Source organism: Tachysurus vachellii, chromosome 1 (genome assembly GCF_030014155.1).
Source record: "Tachysurus vachellii isolate PV-2020 chromosome 1, HZAU_Pvac_v1, whole genome shotgun sequence".
Classification (NCBI taxonomy): Eukaryota; Metazoa; Chordata; class Actinopteri; order Siluriformes; family Bagridae; genus Tachysurus; species Tachysurus vachellii.
In genome coordinates, this window is record NC_083460.1 from 5,302,597 (window position 1) to 5,329,248 (window position 26,652).

At 39.9% G+C, this 26,652-nt stretch overlaps 1 protein-coding gene across 1 annotated transcript in view; it reads right to left on the minus strand.

Moving 5' to 3' along the window:
* Nucleotides 1–26,652, minus strand: part of ncana (neurocan a) — a 79,876-nt gene that overhangs the window by 31,236 nt on the left and 21,988 nt on the right. Inside the window, exons 2-8 of the mRNA XM_060869512.1 lie at nt 22,695–22,765; nt 15,323–15,700; nt 14,126–14,300; nt 12,864–12,991; nt 12,306–12,587; nt 8,511–8,990; nt 2,318–3,085 (exon numbers count right to left, since the gene is read on the minus strand). Coding sequence (XP_060725495.1) covers nt 2,318–3,085; nt 8,511–8,990; nt 12,306–12,587; nt 12,864–12,991; nt 14,126–14,300; nt 15,323–15,700; nt 22,695–22,764 — 2,281 coding nt within the window. The 5' untranslated portion in view covers nt 22,765. The remainder of the gene's footprint in view (nt 1–2,317; nt 3,086–8,510; nt 8,991–12,305; nt 12,588–12,863; nt 12,992–14,125; nt 14,301–15,322; nt 15,701–22,694; nt 22,766–26,652) is intronic.

Sequence of the window (26,652 nt, forward strand, 5' to 3'; positions counted from 1 at the left end):
TCACACAGACGCACTTAATCAAAACTCCAACTCAATCGACAATCGGCCCAATCACCGGGAGGGAAGAAGTGAAGTGGACGGCGGCGATAGATTTATGGACTTCTCTGAAGCTGATGTCACCACATGGCTTTTAGAGACAATGCAGAGAGTCAGCTTAGACAGATCAACAATGGGCAATGTGTGTGTGTGTGAGTGAGAGAGAGAGAGAGAGAGAGAGAGAGAGACCGAGAGAGAGACCGAGAGAGAGAGAGAGAGAGCTCTGTCCCTCTTTTCAGGATCTGACGAGCGCCCCAGCCACCAGAGCACATTGGCTGAAGTGTGATGTAACACACAAGGTCAAAGCAGGCCTTATAAACAGGGCTGACAGTTGTGAGAGAGAGCGGCTCGACCTCATTCGGCCTGAATTTCTCTAAACCGAACCGACAGAGAATCAATCAACTGCCGCACAAGCCCACACTCCTAGCCAAAATATCCTCGCGATAAGTTTCCACACAAAGTAGTAGGAGCAGGTCATGACAGGAGCTGCCATGGTTGGCTGAAAATGATGATATGTAGGATTTGTCATTGTAGCCTCCAGCCATTGTTTTATCTCAGGACTGACCTTTAGGATGTTTATGAGAGGAAAATTCCCATTTGGAGGACATTTAGGAGTCAGAGGCTTATACGTGTGTGCATAGAGCTTACAGAGATGGACAGAGGAGCTCTAGAGAGATGATCTGAGAGGGATGGTATTAGTGTGTGTGCATGTGTGTGTGTGTATAAAAAGAAGAGACACTGAAGGGGTTGAAAAGGAAAAGATACAGTTGGATGGCAGCACTATAAAGTCTTTGGAGAAATATTCTTCCTTAATGGATGCTTTTGTGCAACTCGTTTTGGATTCAGCTCATGACTTTGACACAGAGGACAGAATCTGTTGGCGTGTGTGTGCCTGCACTCAGTCTTTTCGCTGAATGAGGAAACTGTTGGATATCTCCAATATCTAAGATTTGGTTTTCACTAATGGCCCTAGCAAAATCTTTAACCACTAACTATTCATCAGACTGAAAGGAACGATTACTCACCAGTGTTCATCTCTAAGCGCAACTCACTCTGCAGCTGCTCAGTGAAAATTACGCAGCCTTTGAGAAGTGCTGTTATTAATTAACCTGTGTTAATCATTTTTACACATACAGTACCGTATATGAACAGGAGTAAATCAAAAATAAAAGAAGAAATGAACGATCGGATCCATATTGCCATTAAACTGAGACCATATATATATATATATATATATATATATATATATATATATATATATATATATATATATATATATATATATATGTGGATGTGGTGGTCCAGATACATTCCAAGGGGCAATGTAGACAAAATAAAACAAACGTACACAGCAACAGAGTCTATGTATAAGACAAACATACATCAGTTTTATTTTGTCTACTTTGGTTTTCTATAAGCCTCGCTGAACTGTTGTATGCTATAAAAATGCTAATATGATATTCCTCAGACATAATTCGGATTGATTCCCAATCAGAACGGCAGATCTGCAAAATTCCATTGCACCCTGCGTCTAATCAGTTGATTCGCTCTCTATATTCTGCTAGCGTTGATAGCTTTTGATCCTTTTAACAGCTCAAGTTGAAGTCTTTTGTTGTTGCTGTAATACAACCTGGCCTGGGAGACTTAAAGAGTTCTAATTTAGGCTTTATGGATGACTATTAGTACCGAATGTTGCTGCCGTTGGGTCTGGCGGGAGTAATGAAGAGAGTTCTGTTTCCTCAGAAACTTTCCGTCCATATTGAAGAGTTCTGAGTGCCTTTCGGGCTCTGAGAGCTGCTAATTTGGCCCAGTAAGTGTTTCTTGTCTGCATATGCATATTTAGTTCTCTGCCATGTTCTGTTAATATAATATCCAATATTCAAGCTGTATTATGGAGTGTTTCATAAGAGCTGCCTTATCAACAGTAATTACTCTGGATCTAATGAGATATTTATCCCTTTGGGGTTTTAGTTCATTTTTTTGCCCACGTGGTTGACAGCTAATAGCTGCCAACACCCCATCAATATTGCTGGCTTTTTAATGCCCAAAAGCAGGCAGATGTTCTGAAAAAGGGAATGTGGAAGAAAATATGAAATGGGGTGTTTCAGCTGTCAAACATAATGATATTGCCAATAATGTATTCGGCGGATGTATTCCGGCTATCTGTATTTTGTAGAGATCTAACACTCAAGTGCACATGCCCCATTAACTCAGACATTTTGGGCAAATCAAGGTCCAATTGAATGCGAAAAGATTGAGACAGAAAGAAAGCCAGACATACCTTCAGATCCATTGTTCCTGCTGGAATCAGAGTTACCAAGGCCGCTCTCTGGGTTGCCAGGCAACAGGGTACCAAAGATTGACAGATGGTACTCATCAGAAGTCATGGGAGAGATGACTCCTCTTTCTGTCAGACTTTGAGGAGACGAAGTGGGTAGATCAGAAACCAAGGTGGTCTGGGCTCCTTCTTCCTTTTCAGAAGCAGCCAAAGTTGAGGAGGCAGAGACGGTGGTTATTTTTTGGTTGGCTTGGCTTGCTGTTGTCATCAGTTCATACTGGATCTCTCCTCGAGCCTCAGCAGCAGTTATCTCTTCCGCTTGCTGTGTAGTAGTCACTACAGTACCCTTCGCGCTAGGAGACGTACTAGTCAGGACTTGCCCTGTTGTAAGTGATGTGCTTGTACTTTCTGATAGATCCACTTCCCCCCAGGAGCTACCCTCCGTCTCTGTCCTCGTCCCCTCTCTAAGTTCCTCTTGCATTAGGCCAGTCCCTTTCTCCTTGTCTTCTTCTACTTCTTCTTCTTTCTTGTTTGAAACTGCAGAGGGCACAACCTCCTTCTCCATGTCAGGCGTCATGCTTCCAAGCTGGAGAACCTCAGTCACCACTGCCCAATCTGCTGTAGCTGTGGACATGACTTGGTCCAGGTCGTCTATTGTAGTCTCAAGCAAGACTTCCGATGAGGCTTCTGTGTTCTCTAGTTGAGGGGATGCGGTCATTTTATCTCCAGTTGCGGAAAATTTGTTGAACCATGAACGAGACCACCAAGAAACTGGTAATATAGAGAAACAAGCAAATAGAAATGAACATTAGCCAGATGCGGAGACAAAACTTCTTTGGAAGGAAGGTATCTGAGAAGGAAAAAGAGCAAGATATCACAATATCATGGAATCACATCAATCTAAAGACCGAATGTATTAATAAGTCATCAACGTTAGCTGGTTTGGTAATTAGCATGCATATGTGTTTGTGTTCCCTTTCTCTCCGTTGTCTCTCAGCGGAGTTGAAGGGGGGAGACTGACTTGAGAAATGTATGCCAGACAGTTTCATCATGTAATCGCTTGTCACATCCCTCCTCTTTATTTATTCAGGCCGAGACATCAGGAGCTGCGGGCTCTTTGAGTTTCGTCTCTGTGGGTGTGCATGTATCTAATAACTATGTGTATGTGTATGTTTGCAAATGTGTTTCATAAAAACAAGTAAACTGAATATTAAAATAATTGAATACAATTAACGCTAAATGATGCACACAAATTAATTTTGTAGAATCTGTTCATAGTGATTAATACCATTTCTAAGCCAATAAACTTTTAACAAAACTTTTTTACTTTTATTTAAATTAACTTACAATAGCTTAGCTGTAAGCATAATTTTTTTTTTTTACCTGGGTTTACATCTAAAGCCACAATATGTGGATGCACACAGCTCTGTATTGGAATTACAATATAATTATATAACAACATTCAATATATACTGTACTGTACATAAAATTATTTTTCTGTTCTTATACGGTGGAATTCCAATGACCTCTTCTTGTGAAAGAAAATAGTCCTTAGCAAAGAAATCTGCCGTGTAAGACTCAGAAACTCTAATCAATCTGTAGATGCCTAAAGACTAGTAAGAAAATGTAATTATTTCTACCATGCTGCTTCTTGCTTCCCTATGACTGGAACACATTAGCAACCAACTTCAGCCTTTCCAACCACTTAAATCATTCAATTATTACTTCCATTTGCAACTAATCATTGCAGCGCCCTGCCTTCAATTAGCAAGTTTATAAATTAAACATGCATTACATGAGGAGACGTCCTTGCCAGCATGCAGAGCAAAATTTGTTTGTGAGCTCCCTTGCGCTCTAGATTCCACCCAATTAAATCTAATTGCTATCAATTCACCAGGCAGGTCAATATTTCAACAACAGCACTAATTGATGATTCAATCAGATGCCTAAAGTAAAATTAATGCTTGAACTGAAATATTAACTTCATTATTAATGGACTTTTTGGAACAAACAAACCACTCCGAACATCAGAGTCTATAAACTCACTGACCGACTGTTTATGAGATAACTGGAGGGTGTATTTCTGTTAGTTCTCACGCCAAGTTTTTATCTCACCAAGCCAGAGAGAGCAAGCGCTCGCATCCATTATTGAATCTGACTTCAATAATGTACACAACATGGTTGGATTTCTACTTGCTTTGAAACATTGATGGTTGAAGTTTGGGCCAAGTTTGAAACATGTACTGAAATCCAAACCTATAGACTAAACCCGATCGCGGAAAGCTCTAGTTCTCTCGTCTAGAGGGTAGAGTAGGTCTGTAGAGGTCACCAACCCATTCTAATGACCTCCACTGACACTGAAACTCAATCTCACTATTCCATTCAATACATATTTTATTTGTATAGTGATTTTCACAATACACATTGCCGAATCCTGGAGAGAGATTTAGATCTCTGATGAGAGCATCAGTGGTAAGCATCATACAGTATGTTACTGTGAAATTTATTTTATTTTCCATTTGCCAGTAAATACACAGATTGATGCCAGTAAAAATAAAGATTAATAATATAGGACACTACTAATGAATCTTTACTGAGGAGTTTTTTCTTTCAGCATTTCTTTACTTCTTTCAGCATGATTTTCTTCATATTTTTTTTTTTAAGAGACTGCATTACACTTTGGTTTTATTTTATTAATTCGATGAGCTATTGACTATCAAATTACTGAATAACAGGGGTGGAAGCCAGATTGATAGATCGTTAGTGATTAATGTGATTAGTGCAACTGGGACTGTCCAGGCAGCATTACATAGCCAATATACATTGTCGTGTTTATGTATTATCCATTAGAACTGCCTTTAGTCTGCATTTTCTATCCCAGATTTTTTCATGTTTAAACGCTGGTGTTAATTTTACATCTGTTGATTTTACATCTGTTACATCTGTTGCAAGAATATCTGGCAACCTCACAGGCATGAAGTACACACAAGGAAACTGTATAATATGAATAAACAGCCCTGAAAATCTATTTGATGAGCTGAGTAACAAATCTCTGAATAAGTGTAACTTTCCCCACATAACGTTTGTCTTCAATTTGCCAGCTCTGGATGCAGGACATGACTCACATGATTTAAAGCAAACCTAAATAATCATCTAACTGAGGGATGCAAGGTCTTTCTCTTACGGCCTCTGGCCTGGATCTGGCCTGGAAGTGGAACAAGCTTGCAGGGAGCAGTGACTTTGCTTAGTTTGCTCTAGAGAGAAGTGCTCAGGCACTGGGTTTAATTTGAAGTAGCAGTACTGACAAGGCAACATCCATTACAATAACCTAGGCTGGCTCAGACTTCTTGCCCAACCATTTCTCTCTTCTTTATTTCTCCCTGAGGCACAAACTCATATTTATCTAGCACACAATTCTCTCTCAAAACCCCCCGCAATCATTCAGATAAAACAGTAACCAGTAATCCTCATTGATAAAAACAAAGCAACAAACTCTTAATGTTTATGTACTGACACTATGTTTAATGCAAACTGATTAATCTGCATTGAAAAACACAGAGGATGAAGCTAATGGGTTGTAATCATAAAAATGTTCTGGCAAAAGTATCAGTACTCACTGCTTTTAACTGCTAGTCATACATCTTTGTTTGGAAATATTAATGCCAGAAGGGGTAGGAACAATTATGGTTTAAAAAAAAAAAAAAAAAGCATTAAACTATCATGAATTATGGAGAACATATTGCTGTGGGTTTGTGAACATTTATGAATAATATCTCAGCAATTATATCTATTATAATATTTACCACAGTGGCCCAAGGTTTCACAGATTTTCTAAACTGCCTCTTGTAAAATTAATATAAATAACAAGCCTGTCCTTAGAATTTGGACTCGTTTTTCAAGGTGGAAATTTTGGCAGCGTGTAAATTTAAAGACACGACTAAAAACCTCCATCTAGTCCATTTAGTAATTTTTTTTTATTATTCAGTTATTGATATTTTAATTCCATCTACATTTAACACTGTATCAGATGTTCTTTGGTCAAACCAACATCATCGATCATCAGATATTATGACCATGTAAGTGGCTATGTGGAAAAACGTGGCTTCTTTAGAAACAGCGATGGCTGTAAGCCATCCAAAAAAGTATTAGGTGTAACACGCAGAGTGAAAATATAAGTTTATGATCTGTAGCCATTTATGATCTTCTGCGATTTACATAAAGGACCAGAGCCAAAAAGTCTTGGACCTCCTTACTTTCAGAAGGTTTTGTTTTTTTGCAGGTTTCTTCAGGAAACAGGTTTAGAGATAGACTTAGACATCCATTATGTACGTTCTAATTCATTAACGCTATCCGTCAAATCAGCCGTTCAGCTGCAATAAAGTTTGCTGTCAAAAACAAACATGAAATGAAATATTACATCAAACTGACCTGGCTGAAGCATTAAAGTTATTCATTAATAGCATACTACAAGCATTATAAAGTCTATTATTAATTATTGTGTTGCTGCCATAGTTCCACATTACAGAATTGAGAAATCAACAGCAAGCTCAGGCATGGAAACTCAATATGGAAGCACGAGGAATAACATAACAGAGCTAAAAAATGATCAGTTGATGTATTACACGTTCAGCATTGTCATATTTCTGTAATGTGGATTTCACCAACAATTCGATCCTGGTGATGCCCCTGTAACTGGTGTAAAAGCACTGGTGTTTGAAACCAGCATTTCCATAGGATTACAATACGATCATTGCTCATAAACAATCATAACTCACATGTTCTACCTCAGTGATATTTGACCTGCAGTACTCAAGAGACTGTAAATTAGGAGCTGGATATTCAGCATATTGAATATGTTGACACATGAACCACCTGGTGACTCAAACTGAGGAATTAATTACCAGTGATTGGCTGAATGGTTCAGGTTAGGAACAAGGGTCAGATTTATATACCAGTGCCACAAATTAACCCCAGGGGCAGCTTGTATACCACACTAGCTACTCCTGGCATATCAACTTAATCATAACGCAATTACAATGCCTATTTGTATCTGTTTAATGCCCTTGTTGTTGTTTTCTTGAAACAGAGATTTTATTGATCTAATTTGCATAATAATAGTATTGTTTTTGTTTGTTGCATTTTTCAACAAATGTAGTTATGCTGATAAACTTTGAGTCCGGTTCGTGTCAAGGTTTCTTCCTCATATAATCTCGGGGAGTTTATCCTTACCACCGTCGCAGCAGGCTTACTCATTAGGGATAGATGTTAAAGATAAATAGTATTTAATTTAGTAGTATTAAGTTAATTAATTCTGTTTCTATGCTTATGTAATGCTGCTTTGAGACAATGTCAATTGTTAAAAGTGCTATACAAATAAATTGAATTGAATTGAATTGAATAAACCGATAGCTTATTTATACCACAGTGACGCTGTCCAGGCCGTTACTAAGAATGAATGAACAAACACTATTAAGGCATTTCTGTAAACACATCACACACACGTTCATAAATATGGTCAATCTTTGTTCCACAGTCTTCATATCTGACCACTCGTTCATGCCCAAAGCTTAACATCTCACTGCTTGTCCGAATGAAAGCAATACCCTCCGTCTTGCATCACTCTATGTGATCCCAGTCCCAATTCAAGACACTGTTCTCAACAAGCTATCTTAAAAAAACAAACAAAAAAAAAACCCACTTCAGTTCAAACAAAGATCGGAGTGTCTCCTGTTTCGTATCTGTATTTGTATCTATTTAGAACCATTATCTATTTAGTATCATTATCTGTTTATTCCGAGTAATGTATTCATACTCATTTGCATCCTGAGTACCCATGTATTCTTTAGCTCATGACAATATCTTCACAACCAAAAGTCTGCATTAAAGGTAAGAGACTGTATGTGTCGACTTCTTTTCTCGTTTTGAAGAAGAAAAAAAGGTATACGGGACAGATGAAGAAAAAGAGATGCCACTTCAATAACAGCCCTTTGAAAACAGATCTAAAGGTTGCTTTAGGATAAAAGAAAGGAAACAATAACAGAGAGAATAAAGTCTGCATCAAGTAAAAGAGGTTTTTGATACTTAATGATTGGAGCACTGGCTCAGAGACAGGTTTAATTCCGTTAAGAATTTTCAATAAAATAATTTGGATTTTCTTAAACGTCAAATACTTAATATATATATATATCATTCGTACCTGATGCAGTAGAAGCAGTAGACTTTGTGTTTGAAATGGTGTCCACTTCGAGGATCATCACACCTGGCACTGTGGTCAGAGGACTTGCAGTGGTGTCCTTCTTCTCCTGATTGTTTCCTGTCAGGAAGTTCCAAGGTTTCCACCAGGAGCTCATGCTCATGACATTTCTGAACGACTCTTTGTTCTGAGTCGTGGTTGGTGTTGGCAAGAGCACTGTTGTAACTTCATCGCCTTTATTTCCCTCTTTGGGGCTCTCAGTGGTGATGTCAGACATTGAGGTAGAGACATCCTGCTGGGTATTTTGGGTGGAATCTTCCTGGTTGCTCCAGTCCAGGGAGCCGTCCTCTATACAGAGACTTGCCATAATATAATCATCAGAGATGGAGTCGCTGGCCTTGATGGAATCGGTGCCCAGATCCACTTGACCGGTCCAGTTTGATGTCTGGGGTGCAGGTGGCTCGGTAGAGGAACTTTGTGTTTCTGGAAGATAGAGACATGTTAGATTTCATGAGAATTGCGTCAATCATGCCAAAATCATACTCAAGTATTTGGATGAAAGATTTTAATGAACAGCTTTGAGAATTCAGGGCTTCATCCCAAACCACACAGTATGTACCAAACAGGATGCATAAATACCATCAGTTTTCCATCATACCGTCATAGTTCGTGATTAATGGTAATGCACAACACAAAGCCAATAATAATGCGCTGGCAACCTATGCTGGGTACTGTAGCTAGCTCAAAAACAAGGCCTTGTTAATGGAAAAGACTTATCTGTTAGGATCCATCAAAACACTTTTTAAAAAGGTAATGGGCTCTGTTTTGGTAAAATTAGCTAGCTCGGTAAAACAAGGCTTTTTTCAAGGGAAAATACTTCTCTGTTATGATGAATGAGCATGCTGTATGATGGTAGTGAGCTAGCTGAGGAACACTAGCAAACTAAATCAAGCTAGTCAAAGACTTGTTGAAGAGAAAAGGAGTTTCATGTTATGATGCCTCCAATCTAGAAATTTCTGAGTGTTTCTTTTGAGTTTGATGATGTTGGGTGTATCTAAGCTAGTCTGTGAAATGTGTATTTGATATTTGCTACCAGTTTGAACCTAAATGACTTTAAATTGCTTTTACAGGTTATCAAGAGTCATTCACAGCACCTAAGAAAGAAAATAAGGTTTTTAAAATTATAATTCTGTGACTGTTATAAATATAAAACGGTTACTGTTTAAATAAACGCTATAGAAAAGTGTGTGTGTGTGTGTGTGTGTGTGTATGAAGAGCATAGTGTTCACTTTTAGCATTGGATATTTTTACGAAAATACTTTAAGCACCAATTTAAGGCCGTTGTAAGTTTAGGTGCACTTGGGTTTTTATAGATGAAGTGGTTGCCCTCGCATTGACTGATAATACACAAGACAGTTGTAAATGTGTACTCGTGGCTTTAGTTTCAGATTTCGTCTTTGGCACAGGCCTGTTGAGTCACTGGGCAAAAACAAACAGAGACTCAATAACTGTCTCTGTAAGATCAACAAGGAAATCGGGAGAAAATAAAATTCAACAGGAATCACAAACTGTGTAAAATAACTCACAAAATATGTATAACTGATAAAAGCTAGAGACGAGTAAATAAATCTCTATTTTAAAAAGCTGAACCGCTGAGAGTGTGCGTGCTGAAGGCATCTCTCAGGCTCTCCTCTGGGTTCAGCCTCTATTAAATACATCAGTGGTCTCAGGAGGGACTTCATAATGTTAGTGAAACCTCCTGTGGATTCTTGGCTGGCTGACTATCAGGTGCAGCCATTTTCAAATAAAAACTCAGATTCCCAAGCATCTATTTCCTCCTTATTTACTCTGTCAGAGTGTTTCACATTACAGCCTACCCTCCTGCTGTGATCCGCACTGAAATGTCAAACAAAAAAGTCCCCAATTGTGGTCCATGCCATGTGGGCCTCTAGCAGTCTTTTTCACAAGAGCATGGCTCATTACTCAGCAACAAACATTAAAAAATGTTCAAATATTAAGTCCATTCCAAATTTCTGTCTTACTTTATTTTACAACTCATAAAGGACAGTGCGAAAGACAAACAGTATACGATACGAAGGTTAGAGATAAGAAATAAAACTGAATGAAACGCAACCCTGTCACGCTTATTTTAGAAAACGTGGCTAGTTTGAAGCACGTGATGAATTTAAGCATCTATTAATGTTGTAACAAAATATTTCACATCGCAAAGAGACAATTTGAAAAAGAATTTGTAATTCTTGAGTAAACGATACTCAAAACTAATATTCAGCTACAATAAACGTTCATGTGAGTATTTCTTCAACACTGATACAGTTTGGTCAGTTTTTATAAAAAGAACAAAGTAGAGCTGTGATTTTTAAAATTCAACTCAATTCAATTCAAGTTTATTTGTATAGCGCTTTTTACAATGGACATTGTCTCAAAGCAGCTTTACACAACATAAACATAGAGCAGAAGGTAAACATAAGGAGAAGTATAAAGAATTAATATAATAAAAATTCAAGATATATATAGTTCACAGTATGTATGTATGTGTGTATGTATGTATGTATGTATGTATGTATGTGTGTATGTATGTGTGTATGTATGTATGTATGTATGTACGTATGTATGTATGTATGTGTGTATGTATGTATGTATGTATGTATGTATGTATGTATGTATGTATGTATGTATGTATGTATGTATGTATGTATGTATGTATGTATGTATGTATGTATGTATGTATGTGTGTATGTATGTGTGTATGTATGTATGTATGTGTGTATGTATGTATGTATGTATGTATGTATGTATGTATGTGTGTATGTATGTATGTATGTATGTGTGTATGTATGTGTGTATGTATGTATGTATGTGTGTATGTATGTATGTATGTATGTATGTATGTATGTATGTGTGTATGTATGTATGTATGTGTGTATGTATGTATGTATGTATGTATGTGTGTATGTATGTGTGTATGTATGTATGTATGTATGTATGTATGTATGTATGTATGTATGTATGTATGTATGTATGTATGTATGTATGTATGTATGTATGTGTGTATGTATGTATGTGTGTATGTATGTGTGTATGTATGTATGTATGTATGTACGTATGTATGTATGTATGTGTGTATGTATGTGTGTATGTATGTATGTATGTATGTATGTGTGTATGTATGTGTGTATGTATGTGTGTATGTATGTATGTATGTATGTATGTACGTATGTATGTACGTATGTATGTATGTATGTATGTATGTATGTACGTACGTACGTACGTACGTACGTATGTATGTATGTACGTATGTATGTATGTATGTATGTATGTATGTATGTATGTATGTATGTATGTGTGTATGTATGTATGTATATGTATTTATCCCCAATGAGCAAGTCTGAGGTGACTCAGGCAGCAATGGCAAGGAAAAACTCCCTTAAATTGGTAAAGGAAGAAACCTTGAGAAGAACCAGACTCAAAGGGGAACCTCATCCTCATATGGGTGACACTAGAGGGTGTGATTACAAATATACAGTCAAACAAATGCTGTATTGGTGTAAGGATCACATGGAGTTCAGATCTCCTCTTAGTATCCCAGAGTCCAACTGGAGCTGGTAGATCTGTAATCTGTAAATCCCTTCCGTGATGTTTTACTAATGAGTTCTGTTTGTCCATTTCCGTTTGTGTTAACCTGTACTGTGTTTCGTTCTGATTACTCTGATGGCCTGTTGTCTTAGTACAAAATTAAACCCAAGCCTTGTTTTCCTGTGAGGAATCCTGAATATTTACCTCTGTAGCAGTATGCACTGAACATGGCAGTCCCGTTGGCCAGCTCTATGGATGAATCAGAGTGGACTCCCGGATCTCGGCTCCTACACTCAGGACGGGGTTTAATCACCGAGTACCTCACACTGCCATCTGCTAGCCATCCGGGTTCACAGTGCTCCAGGCCAGAGCGCCATGCCAGATGGAGCTGACCCACTGTGGCAAGCTGAGCACCCAGAACAGCGCACTGAGCCACGGCCTCAGCCAGGGTGAGATTCCCCGGAGCCGACAGAGGGAACACTTCACCTGATGAAAAAGTGCAAAAGCTAAAAAATTTTTTCGTCATTCCATATAAAAGGTCTCAGTATATACTCTTATTTTTATTCCGCTCTCGCATTTTGTAGCTTTTTACAGCAATAAAGATCCATCTTGTGTATTTGATGTACAGTAAATGTCAAACATTCCCGGAATCTTCCTGAAGGCTAAAATAAATTTAGTCTCACAATTCAGAATAGCAAAATAAACAAGCATATAATAATAAATTAAACAACGTCATACAGCTTCCTGTGTTTGTCATTTCACCTTGCATGCCACTGGCGAAGCAGTACACGTCAAACAGTTCAGAGGTGTCTCGGTTCCCATAGTTCCTCACCCCTCGTGTGTTTTCGGTGTGTCCGTAGCAGCCCAGCTCTGGTTTCTGAATCGAGTACCTGTGAAGAGCTGAACTAAGCATCAAATCCTCCCAGCATTCCCCAGGATGCGTTCCCGAGTATTATTATGCAAACGATGCAGGGCTGAAGTCGGTGTCATTAATGAATAATTGCTTTGATCCATTAATGGAGGATCCTGTAAGGCTACGGGGACTCTGGGGAGGAGAGTGAGCGGCGGTGCGTACTGCCACAAGTCGGATGCTCGGGGATTGCTTTGTTGCTAATGAACAGCTTAATATGGCTTGCAAATGATAAGGCAATGACACAGAAATCACTGCACACCTGCCACAAAGAGGACCGTCAGGCATGTTTTTTGTGCCTATTTCCATAAGTATTGTTTGTATTTATTTCTAATATATATACTGTTAAAATACCCGATTCTGATTGGCTAGCATCTGAGCGTTAATTCCTCACATCAGGATGCCTTTATCAGAGCTTTTTTATAATAAAGCTTAAGTAAATTTACAGCACTTTCCTCTCAAAGAGAATAAGGTCCAGGTACTCGCTCTTGGGCCGTTATTATTAATGTTATTGTAGATATTATTCATTCGTTCATTCATTTTCTACCGCTTATCCATACTACCTCGGGTCACGGGGAGCCTGTGCCTATCTCAGGCGTCATTGGGCATCAAGGCAGGAATCGAACCCCCAACCCTGGAGGTGTGAGGCGAACGTGCTAACCACTAAGCCACCGTGCCCCCTTGTAGATATTAAATAAGAGTAAAAGTCATAAAGTATTTGCCTTTTTTAGTTTTTGAGCTTAAATTTAAATGTTTTGCATCAATAACAAAAGAGGTAACTTTGGTTAAGTAGTGAATAAAAGTGCTATAAGGGTTAAAGGTTAGTGTTTACATCCCCTTTGAATCTCAGTAGCTGAGACATTTGGCTGAACTTTTCCTTGTACATGTACAAATTAAATCTTAGTCCAATTTTCTTCTATTTCTTCTCTTTTCTATTAACCAATTAAGTTGTCAGACTGAATTTAGTCACCTTTTATATGCGTGACCTCAGAATCAGGTGGCAACGTTTTTGAAAAGTTGCAAATCTTTCCTTTAATATGAAATGATATACAGTAACACACACACACACTCACACACTCACTCACAGCTTAAAGTAAGTGTAAGCACGGCTAACCTGACGGTCTGATCTCTGAGCCAGCCGGCTGAGCACTCGTCCAGGCCCGAGTGGAAAGCAGCCCAGAGTTGTTCTGCAGACGCTATCTGAGCCGAGTTCTGCTCACACGCCCGCTCAGCGTCCACAAACGACAAGGAGTAGGACTCAGTCAGCGCGCGGTAATGAAACACAACCCCTAAACACATCCATCACACACAACCACACACTGAGTCAGAGAATTAATAAAATCAAAGGCAGCAAATTACTACACAATATTTTATCCTGTCAAATATTTCTCGTGACTCATCAGCTGTTTGATCAATAACGCTTGCTGTATTTTATTAATGAACTGCGCAGCATTATAGGTAATCAATCCCAAAGATTTTAATTAAAGAGTAATGGGTAATTGACCAATTAACCATAGACTTTAATGAAAATAAGAATAAAACTAAACTAAACAGCACTATAGGCAAAAACCTGATATTACTTTGACAGAATAAATCGATCACGATTAGGAAGTAATTAATTCACTACAGCTTTGAGGACTCATTAATGAGGCAGCATCTTCCTGGCACACTTCAGCAGCCTAAATTAAAGACAGACCTTTGGGCTCGCTTATCGACTTCTGTTTCCCTGGAGGTTTGTAATTGATGGTCCTCACAGCAAAGCCCCTGGCAGATAGCTAGTTAACATTGGTCAAAGTTCTAAGCGAAGATGGCTGGAGTAAGAAGTCAAATTTAATAAGGTTATAATTTGATCGCTGAATTGACGCTGTTGTTTATAATAATTGGGATAATATTGGATTGTACTCTATTCCAATGAAACCATTAGCAGTGTTTAATGGGTTCCTCTGATTCCATCCATCAATTCTCAGCGACTTTTCTACACAGGGTTCACAGGGAACCTTGAGATTATCCCAGGACTCAGGGCACAAGGAGAGAGACAACCCTTTACGGGACACAATAAACTAACACACATGCTTATTCATACGTGACGGACAATTTAGAGATGCTATTATCAGATTGCTACAAAGATCAGGCTACAAAGCATCTTTGGACAGGTGGAAGAATTCAGAGAACCCGAAAGAAACTCCTAATGCATGGGGAGAACACACAAAACAGGATGGAGACTGGAATCATCCCCCAACCCCAGTGGTAATGATCTAATCACTAAGCCACACTGCCCCATCCTCTCCGGTTCATTATTACAAAATCCCACCTGTAACCTCCAGTGTGATGGTGTCCTGCTCGTAAGTGTCCCCGAGGATCACATGGCAGCGAAAAATCCCAGAGTCGTTGGTGCGGAGCTGGGAGACAGCCAGTGAGAAGTTCAGGCTGTTTGAGTGGTACCCTGGCACACTGACCCGGCCTTGGTAGGCCCTATGTACACGAGCATCCCTGTTCTCCAGCAAGAGCACAGTCGTCTCTGTGTCACCCTGAAGGCGGGTCCATCGCACACGAGGAGTCCAGCCTTGTTGGGAGGAGGCAAGCTGGAGGGTGTGAAAGCAGGGAAGGAGGGCGGAGCCTGCGAGAGGCTCTTGCACTGCAAGGTGTGTTACTTTGCGTACAGTAACGAGAGTTTCTGCTTCAGTCAAACCTGTAGCGAAAGAAAAAACATAAACACCTAAAATTATTATGAAGAACTTAGGCAAAAAAAACACACAGAGATTCACAGAGATCTGGACAAAGGGGTCCACAATTTCTCAGCATTTGGGTCTGAATTTGCGAGTTTCGCCACACGTCGTGAACAAAAGCTGTACTTCAACAAATAGACTGTGCTCCTTACTGTACGTACTTTCCCCAGAACCCTGAAAACTTATGCTTAATGCTTACATCACAGTGATATGCTTCCATTTTCACCAACATTTTAATCCATATCCATTCCATAAGACGAGTGAGTCACATCCATCACATGCACTCGCAACATTTTCTTTCTTCTCGCAGCCTAATTTTTTGCACGATTCAAGCATAAACTCCATAGAGCTCTATTCAAATCATACACTTGCTCTTTATACGAGCTGTTTTAAAATCATAATCTACAGAAACGTTCTGGCTGTTCTGAAGAAAGTGTTTGTAGAATAATCATACTCATTACCTGCTGTTCAAACTGGAAGTGGGTGGAAGTTATTCATTTTCCTGAGATTGTGAAGCCAGCAAAATGAGCAAAGAGGAAATAGTCGAGCGGACTTTAATTTTAACTTTAATATAAACAAGAAAAAAATCGGGGAAATGAGGGATGATGGGAATCAAAACATCAGACATATTTGTTTCTAGTCATTCTTCAGTCCGTATTTTCTATCCTTTAGCTATTTTCTATCCTTTAGCTGTAGTTTTATGATCATTTCTATATAAATATACATTTAATTTTAGCCCATAACCTGCTGCATTGACCGGGATTTATACCAGAATTTATACTCGCCAGTTAAATGATCATCAGTGCATGTATATTTACGTCAACAGTGATATACAAAAAATGTAGGACGTCCCTAAGAAAGCACAATTAGTGAAAATCACTTGCTAAATTGAGTAACAGCTGGTTTACTCATTGCTCATTTTCTCTGAGTCTTCCCATAGACCTGCACTGGCTTAAGAGCAGCTTCGGCAAAAGAAAAGAGCTTCGGGAAAAGAGCTTTTGACCTAAGAAAGCCGTTATGCATAAAATGGCTAATGAGGTAAACAGAAAAAGTAGAATGTCTTTATGTGTGTGTTTCTAAAGACAGGATGTATCGGCAGCCGAGAGTGATGGCTGTTTCTATAGCGATGTGTTCGTTCCTGTCCCTGCTTTTGAAAAATATTCTAATTAACTAAATAACTGTGTGTGTGTGTGTGTGTGTGTGTGTGTGTGTGTGTGTATGTTGTGTCTGGTAATGAAAGCGAGGTTACTGATTGATGTCAGCACCATTATACACACTCGGCAGGAGACCGATGGCCTGATCATGGTAAGAGAGAGAGGAGTCAGTGGAAAGGGCAACAGTTTGGTCGCCGTCGCATTAATCAGAGTTTTTCAGTGGAGTGTGTGTGTGTGTGTCTGTGTGTGTATTTGTGTGTGTATTAAAGCTTAATAAATAGATTCAGAACCATACCACTTTTGTTTAAGTTACTATAACTGACAATGGGTTACTTGTGAATTTGTGCATTTAAAATTAAAAGGTGACAATAGTTTAAACTGTTTTTTTTTTTTAGCAGTCATAAAATACTGTTGCTGGGCAACTAGGAAACTATGCAAGGAAGCAGAAACAAACTTATAATAAAAGCTAACAATTCAGCTAGCTAGCGTTTTTTCCAAACAGAGAAATGAGTAGAAATTGTACTGTGCTGTAGAAACGAGTCAAAAATTTGACATACTCATTTCCAGTGTTGGGCAGTAACACGTTACTGTAACGCAGTTACTTTTGACAGTAACTAATACTAATTACTTTTTAAATAAAGTAACGCAGTTACCGTTACCATATGTTGCGTTTGTCCGTTACTTTTTTTAAATGAATTCATTATGGCTGAAGTGTAGCCTACAGCCTAATCTGTTTACAGCAGTGACGCATTGTAGGATTGGTGGATGCCAACCCCTGTAAACATGAAGAACGCACCGTGGACGTGTTTCCGTTTATTCAAGTACTGTATGTGCGGCAGTAATGGCGAGTCAAGGCGAGAGCAAGACGAGTTTCTCTAAGTGGAAATATGCTCATTATTTCACTTTAGTTGAGCATAAAGACAAAAACATTTTAGTCAAATGTAAGCTGTGTCTTTCTGGTTCGAAGCCTTGACGAAGCTAGAATCTAGCCCGGTGTCTGTGGACACACTCGAAGTGAGTCAAGCCCCACCAGCCAAACAACAGCGACTAGATTTTAACCGGACCGTTAGCCAGGGACAGATCAACACACAGTATTGTGTTTGTATAGACCATAACGCATAAAAGGGCATTAATGGGAACATTAAAGAACGTTCTTTAAAAAAGTAATTAAAAAGTCACTTTTAACAGTAACGTGTTACTTTTTGGTGTAAATAATCAACAAAGTAATTGAGTTACTTTTTGAATAACGTAACTAGTAACTGTAACTAGTTACGTTTTCTTAGTAACTAGCACAACACTGCTCATTTCTCATTTACATAAGGTTTTGTATACTCAGCCCACTTCTGTTCACTTTGCTGACTTCCGACTGTGTAGCAATTCACAGTTCGAATCACAGTTCATCGATGATTGATATGATGATCACCGATGATATGATGATGGTCTCATCAGCATACAGAGAGGAGGTACGACTGATAACTGCATGGTATAGAGCCAACAACCTGTCTCTGAATGTTAAAACTAAAGAGATGGTTGTTGACTTTAGGAGAACACAGAGCAACCGCTATCTGCTGAACAACGACGGATCCTCCGTAGAGATCATCAAGAGAACCAAATTCCTTGCTGTTCATCTGGTGGAGAATTTCACCTGGTCACTTAACACCAGCTCCAGAAGTAAGAAAGCTGAGACTGTACTTCCTATGAAGGTTGAGGAAAGCACATCTCCCTCCACCTATCGTGATTACTGTATGTTTTACAGAGGGACGATTGAGAGCATCCTGAGCAGCTGCATCACTGTCTGGTTTGGGAATTGCACCGTCTCGGATCACTTTACTTGACTCATTCAGCCACATGATCCGAGAACAAACTTGACTCTGAGATTTCATCTGACTCTTCTGCCTTCTTCTATCTGTCTCCTGAATCCATTTGTGACTGTGAAAGCAAACTAAACTGCTGATATTTAATACAATCGGCTTTTAAGGAAAACGGATAAGGGCGATGCTTGTGTGCGTGGGTGGTTGTGGTGTGTGTGTGTTGTTTGAATAACGGATATAAGGCGTGTTAACCCGTGGTATATAAAGACAAAAAAAAAAAACCTCAAATCTGCATTTAGATAGAAGAGCTTTCACAGTGCAGACCCCCTAGAGCCTCACTATTGTTCAAAAATCCACTCGTTTTATTCCTCTGAATGGGTTGTAACACACGCAGGTGCGAGAACATGCTGTTCTCACATGTGGTACATCTCACATCATGTCTTGTCAGTTCTATCATTTCACTAGAACAGTCACAAATAGTGTTTTGAGTATCGACTCTGCTTCTTCTTCATCTATTCTTTCCCCAACCTGCCTCTCTCTCTCTCTCTCTCTCTCTCTCTCTCTCTATCTATCTATCTCTCTCAGGGGGGGTATGCATTAATACTCCCATGCCAGTGAAAGCACAGCTTATCCTCATTCCTCCCCCTATCTTCAAAAAAATCTATGTTTCTTTCTCTTTCTTTCTCTCTCTCTCTCTCTCTCTCTCTCTCACACACACACACAAACACACCAACACACACACACAAACACACAAACACCCACACATACACACATAGCTGCACATCTGCACCCACACACAGACCTCAGCCATCACTAGGCAAAACCATGGCAACAGCTGCTTGGTAAGTGGGAGAAAAGAATTGGTCAAACTGCTCAATATGGCTCTTATAGAGGGAGGAGAGAGAGAAAGAGGGGGAAAGAGAAAGGGGTAGTAACAGAGAGAGAAAGGCAGTAACAGAGAAGGGGTAAGACATTAAGACAGAGAGACAGTGAGATAGTAACACACACAGAGGAAGACAGTTAGAGAGAGGGTAAGACAGAGAGACAGTGAGACAGTAACACACACACACACACACACACACACACACACACACACACACACACACACACACAGTAAGACAGTTACACAGAGAGAGAGACATATGGTAGGAAATCATGTAGACACCCAGCCATCAATCCCTGAGTGAATAATTAAAACGCCACTTCTAGTGTTTCAGCCAGTGGTGAAGCTGAAGTGCTTTTCAAACCTACTTCAAAGGTGTGTGTGTATATACGTGTGTATGTGGTTGTGTGTATATATGTGTGTGCGTACACGTGTGTGTTAGTGCATGTGTGTGAACAGATGTGTCAGATTATGACTGCTGAGCACAAAGGAAGGAAGCGGCAACTTTATTTTCCCTTGTGCTTTTATTTCCACAGACACTGTGAGCATGCGTGCACACACACACACACACACACACACACACACACACACACACACACACACACACACAGTGCTTTTCCACCCAAAAGCATACTTGGGCTAATATCTGTATTCTGTTTGAATGTGTGCCAGAGATATAAAACTGGACATGTCTCATTTGGTGTTAAAATCATCACTACATGGTGAATCATTGAACAGGAGACACAGTGATGTTTTATATGTTTTTATGGTGATCCCAACACAGTCGGAGAGGGCAAAATTCTTTAACACTCAGAAGTGCTTGAGTGAGAGTGAAAGAGCAACAGCTTTAGGTGGCTGCATGGTGTGCACTAGTGTACAGAGCCATTATGTATCGACACACGCAGTCACTACAATTATTTTTGAAGCCACATTTCACATGTGCTACCTCACAGCACTCGAAAAATCCCTGAACAATAAACTTCTCCCATAGTCCATCTGTGAGCTTTAACCTAACGTTCTATAAACTGCTGCTCCAGACTTTCAGGAGCTTAAATGTAGCCTGGCAGGGAACTTACTTTCCCATCAGCCCCTCTGTGACGCCTAACACTGCTATGGGGCATTTAATGAAATGCCTGGCCGAGTGAGTGAGGCTGCCCTGAGACTGGGACAGTAACGGACTTTACCATCGTCTATTCGAACCGACGGAGCAGGAAACTCTACACTCACTCACTCACTCATTTTCTACCGCTTATCCGAACTACCTCGGGTCACGGGGAGCCTGTGCCTATCTCAGGCGTCATCGGGCATCAAGGCAGGATACACCCTGGACGGAGTGCCAACCCATCGCAGGGCACACACACACACTCTCATTCAATCACACACTACGGACAATTTTCCAGAGATGCCAATCAACCTACCATGCATGTCTTTGGACCGGGGGAAGAAACCGGAGTACCCTGAGGAAACCCCCGAGGCACGGGGAGAACATGCAAACTCCACACATGCAAGGCGGAGGCGGGAATCGAACCCCCAACCCTGGAGGTGTGAGGCGAACGTGCTAACCACTAAGCCACCGTTCCCCCCGGAAACTCTACATAACTCATACATATACAGACAACTCAGGTTTCAAGCACTCACTGTGATATACAAGGTTTTATGTGTTTGTCTTGTGAACCAGTTATGTTGAATGAGAAGCTTTTAAAATGCACCAATAGGCCCTTATCACTAACACCGGGCCTCGTTTATCAACCTTTTAATAAAGTTGCGTGTAAATATTTTCGCAGACTAAACCGAACTAAAAATACGTATCAGACTCACAAAATACTTGGTAAGGCCTGTTCCTCATAATTATGTAAACATGACAATCATTTCCAGATAAATTACCAGTGAATTACATTTAGTCACTACAAAACTACATAAAAAGTAAAAAAGCTGCTAACTAAATGATAACTAAATGAATAAATGCACCCTAATCTTGATGCTGTTCTAATCTTCCACTGATGCAGCTTGGCCAATGCACAGCCTCTGCTACTGAGTTTTCAGGTTTTTTAAAAAAATCAATGCAAAAATGTGACTATTCGAAACCAATGGCATGAGCAAGCGAAAGCAATTAGGCTGCATTCTTCTGCTCAGTTCTAGAGGTCGGATCTCACAATTCATCACCTCTGACAAAAAAAAAAAAAAAAAAGAAAAAAGAAAATACCCTCTCTGCTACTCAGGGGGTGTCCAAGTGGTGCAACAGAGAAGCGCTTGCCCTATCATGTGCAGAGTGTACGGTGGAATCCAGATGGTGCCACAACCATCTCTCTCTCTCTCTCTCTTTCTCTCTCTCTCTCTCTTTCTCTCTCTCTCTCTATTAATCACAGTAACACTAACCACCTCTGGGAGCTGACGCACGAGGAAGTGATCGGATAACGCTTTCCTCTCTATCCGATCACTGATGTCAATTGAACCAGGCTGCACACAGCGTTAACAATAAACAAACTATCACTTTTAATGATATTATACTGAATATTTCTTTTATTTCCATTAACATGCAAACTATAACACTGACTATCCATCACGTGTCACAGGTTTCACTGGCTAACTTGAGGACAAGTTAATATGGAGACATCCATGTTTTTTCCCCCACTTGAACTCCAAAACCTCAATTAATTCAAATCTCTGATTTCCCACTTCTAAAATACACTACAGATTCAAACATTTGATCTAACGGTGGACGATAAAAAAAAATTATAAAAAAACAAATAATAAATTCCTGCGGCAGGTCAGACTCTCGCCTTGGTGCCTTGTGAGACGCCTCGACTCAGTCTCGCTAGTCTCTCATTTTCCTACAACTAAGTTAATGTAGCCCGAACAACCAAACCTTGTTCAAGTATGCAGACGTCTGACAGAATCGATACGATATGATACCGTATTATACTTCAGATATGAAATACGACCGTGTTTCGTTAAATGTTACAATTTGTGCTTGAAATTGAACAAAGCAAATATACACTTTATATTGGAAGCTTATATGAATTGACTCTAATTAATAAAAAGTGAGCATCTTTATACAGAATTCTACACAAGTTCAGGACATATGAAGCGAGACACATCTTTGACTTACCACATCCACTGGAGAGACAGAGGAGCACTAATAGTGCCTGCAGCCCGCTGGGACCACACACACCCTCCATCCTGTCGAGGAAAAACAGAGAGAATACTGTAAGGTAGCAAGTCAAGAAAGCGAAGACAGAAGAAACACCGCTGTGATTTGAATCTGAAATGAAGCTTTATTGGCTGTTTGAGGGTCAGACAAAGACATTCATTAAAAAAAGATTCCACCAAAATATCTCTCTCTCTCTCTCTCTCTCTCTTTCACATTCTCCATCTAAGCCTGTGTTGATAATTTATAAACCAGCACCCTGACCTTCCACCAATCTCTCATCATCAGCGAGAACACGGCCAACCTCCTTTCGCTGCCAGCTCCACAAGCATATCATTACACGCTCGCACACACACTCGCACGGGCAGATAAAGCTGAAAAGCGAGAGCCTCTTTCAACAGAGGCGACCTGTGACATTTGTCAGTAGTAAGGGCATCATGAAATCGCAAGTGCCTTCCCACCCACCCACCCACACACACACACACACACACACACACACACACCCTTGACACACACGCACATTCACGCTTAACTCATGAGGCACGCTCAGTGTCCTGATGAAAAATGAAAAACACCAGGGTTTATTAGGCTGCCTAGTTGTCCTTTATGACCAGGAGGAAGAGGAGAGATGAATGTAAATGTGTGTCCACACGTTGAAATTATGAAAAGTTTCACTTTTTTAATCAAATATAGAATAGAAATCAGGTGGCCCGGGTTGTGGCACTGTGAATGTTAATGAGCTTTGCATCCTGTTCCTTCCCTCCTGCTTTGTCTTTTCTCTTTTTCTTTCTTTCTGGCACTAACAGCCCCTTCACAGTTTTTCTGCATTTTCCTTCTTTCTCACTGCTCAAGAAATTCCTCTCTCTCTCTCTCTCTCTCTCTCTCTCTCTCTCTCTCTCTCTCTCTCTCTCTCTCTCTCTCTCTCTCTCTCTCCCTCTCTCTCTCTCTCTCGCTCTCTCTTTGTGGGTGGTCATGCTGCCTTACAGGTTCTTTTTAAAACGTATTATTTTATTGTCTCATCACATAAGCTCTTCAGCCATAAAAAAAACTTACATAGCCTTTAAAGCCTTCAGCTTTAAAGGGGCAGTTTATAAAGTTTAAAAATGTTAAAGACACCATTAAAAAACTGCAAGGTATTTATTATTTTTAACATAAGTAACATATTAATAATAATAATATCAATATAAATTTCACTGTAATGGAAACCCTAGTTTTGTTTATATCATGCTAGAATTGACATTTTTCTGGCCCTCTGCAACTTCATAAAACAGAGCTGCTTTAAACAGAGAGATGCTGTTTTATTAGTAGTATATATTTTTTATATGATTTTTTTTATATAAAGACAACTCAGAAAAATGACACACTGCTGATATGACAGATAAAAAAGAAAGAAAAGATGCAGGACACTCGACAGACAGGACATAGCTTGTTAAAAATATACATGGGAGCAGTGACTGCATGTGTGTGTGTGTGTGTGGTGGGTGTGTGTGGTTTTGGGATTGGCTTCTTGAACACATTGCTTGCCTGTTTGCGTTTCACCAGCCCAACTCTTGGCAGGGAGAAGGCAAGTGTGAAGAGAGCTTATGTAGCCCATCCATTATGCATGTGGAGAGGGCCCGGTGCTGCTGAACGGGCATCACATGGGCATCAAGCGGGCATCATGTGGCCACAGTAACCAGATGCCAGAAAGAACGAGGAGGGAGGGAGAGAATATTCTGCCAGACAGCAGGACATGAGCTACAGATGAGCTGCCAGGGAAAAAAAAATTCTCCCTCCAGGAAAACGAGAGAGAAAATCAAAGCTGAACAGTAGCACAATATATTGGTTGTTAACTGGATCTCTGTGTACCTGAAGGTCTTAGCAAAATGAATATGGTGAAGGTCTGTATGTGCCATGGATTTATTTTGTGTGCATTCACTTTCACTTCCACACACATTCACACGAACACAATTTAGCTTCGCTGATCTACTGACCCGTACATTGTGCTTTTTTTTAATGGAAACCTGGAGGAAACTCACGAGCTCGTATACTGGTACAGCGTATGGGTAATATTTCCTGAAATATTTACGTGCACATGTTTTTTCTTGTGCGGAATATTGTGATTATGATCTGTAGCAATATAGTCACAATATGCTATCTTTGTCTATATTGTGCAGTCCTAACAGGAAGGGGGCTGGACAGAGAGAGAGAGCTAGAGAGAGAAAGCGAAAGAGAGAGAGAGAGAGAGAGAGAGAGAGAGAGAGAGAGAGAATTTGGAGGACTTGGTGTGAGAAAATGTCAAATCATGGCTCGGGACTGCAGCCAAAATTTAATGGCTAATGTACAACCAGCTAGGACAGACTGAAGGGTAGACAGTGAAAAGAAAAGGAGACAGGGAAATAAATAGAGACTAAGCAAGACCAAAAGAAAAGGGAGCACTAAAGAGACTTATTTACAGGCCTGGGAAGGGCATGCTCTCTGCATTGACACCAACGGTGCCCAAGAGAGACTCTATTGAGATTGAAATAGGGAATGAGTTTCTCAAAGCCTGAAGACGATGACGCAGCTCCTGCCTCTACTGTAAATTCTCTATCAGAACCGCCCTTCTCTCTCGGACCAATCGTTTAGCTTTAGACAGCCAATCATTTAGAAAAGACGATCCTTTCAGGCTCTACAAGCATTTTCGTTAGCCGTGAATTAAATGTCTTTGGTTAGCTCGGCTCCTGAATTACACAAAGAGGCAGCTGGTTATTGAAATTAGTCTTTGGAACCAGGAGCATCCAAGCTTGTGGATATTTGTTCCCTCTGGTTGTTTTCTTGCTTGCATTTTTTCTCCTAACTCAGAGAATGATTCCTGGTCCTCATTAAAAAAGCGGTCTGGTGCTAACATCCACCAAACCATGGTTCTCGAAAGTTATCCACTCTCAGAGCTGAATCTGAGCTTGAACATCACTTGTTCAACTTTTCACATTCTTCCAGTTTAATGCTCCATGATGGCAGGGAGAGGGTTATTATGTCAAGCGGAGGTGACTGAATGCCTTATTAATATATAGGCTAAAGCCAGACAGACGTTCATAGCACTGGAGCACTATTATTAGCGAGTACTGAGAGATCTGCAAAAAATGCACGTCTCGTGTTGGCCTGGATGGCTGAAATCCAATAGCTCCTAGTAGTCTGTACATGTTTGAAGCTTAAATACAGATGAAAAGAATAAAACCCAGCAAAGGAATGAACGATTATAAGCTTTATCCTAACACTACAGCGTTAGTGTTTTTAGGCCTACTGTGTAAAAAAAAAAAAAAAATGGACCAAATCATTAAAATGAGTATTCTCAATTTCAATAACTCTTTGCTGGAAAGAAGCTTGTTGTCTTTTTTACAACTCACTTGGAAAAAAATGTCTACTAATGATGACTAATAATGTAACCATGACGCAAGCATATGCTTAAGGCTTATGGAAAACCTGGTTCTGGTTTCTTTCACATTTTTCTGATCCCTACAATCAAGGATTAGCCATAAGGAGATTATCAAATTGGCAAATCGTACACCCTAGGAAAAGCAGCCAATTGATATGTTGTCACGTCTACAGGAAGACAGTGACAGAGAAACATATTTGTCAGCATGAAGCTTTGGGGTATGTACTATAATCATGCAAGATACTGTATACATAAATCATTTCTCTCTTTGGGTGAAACAGTTGGTCCCTTTCACTCACTCACTCACTCACTCACTCACTCACTCATTCATCTTCTACCGCTTATCTGAACTACCTCGGGTCACGGGGAGCCTGTGCCTATCTCAGGCGTCATCGGGCATCAAGGCAGGATACACCCTGGACGGAGTGCCAACCCATCGCAGGGCACACACACACACTCTCATTCACTCACGCAATCACATACACAAATCACAAATCAAATACACAAATCAAATACACAAATCAA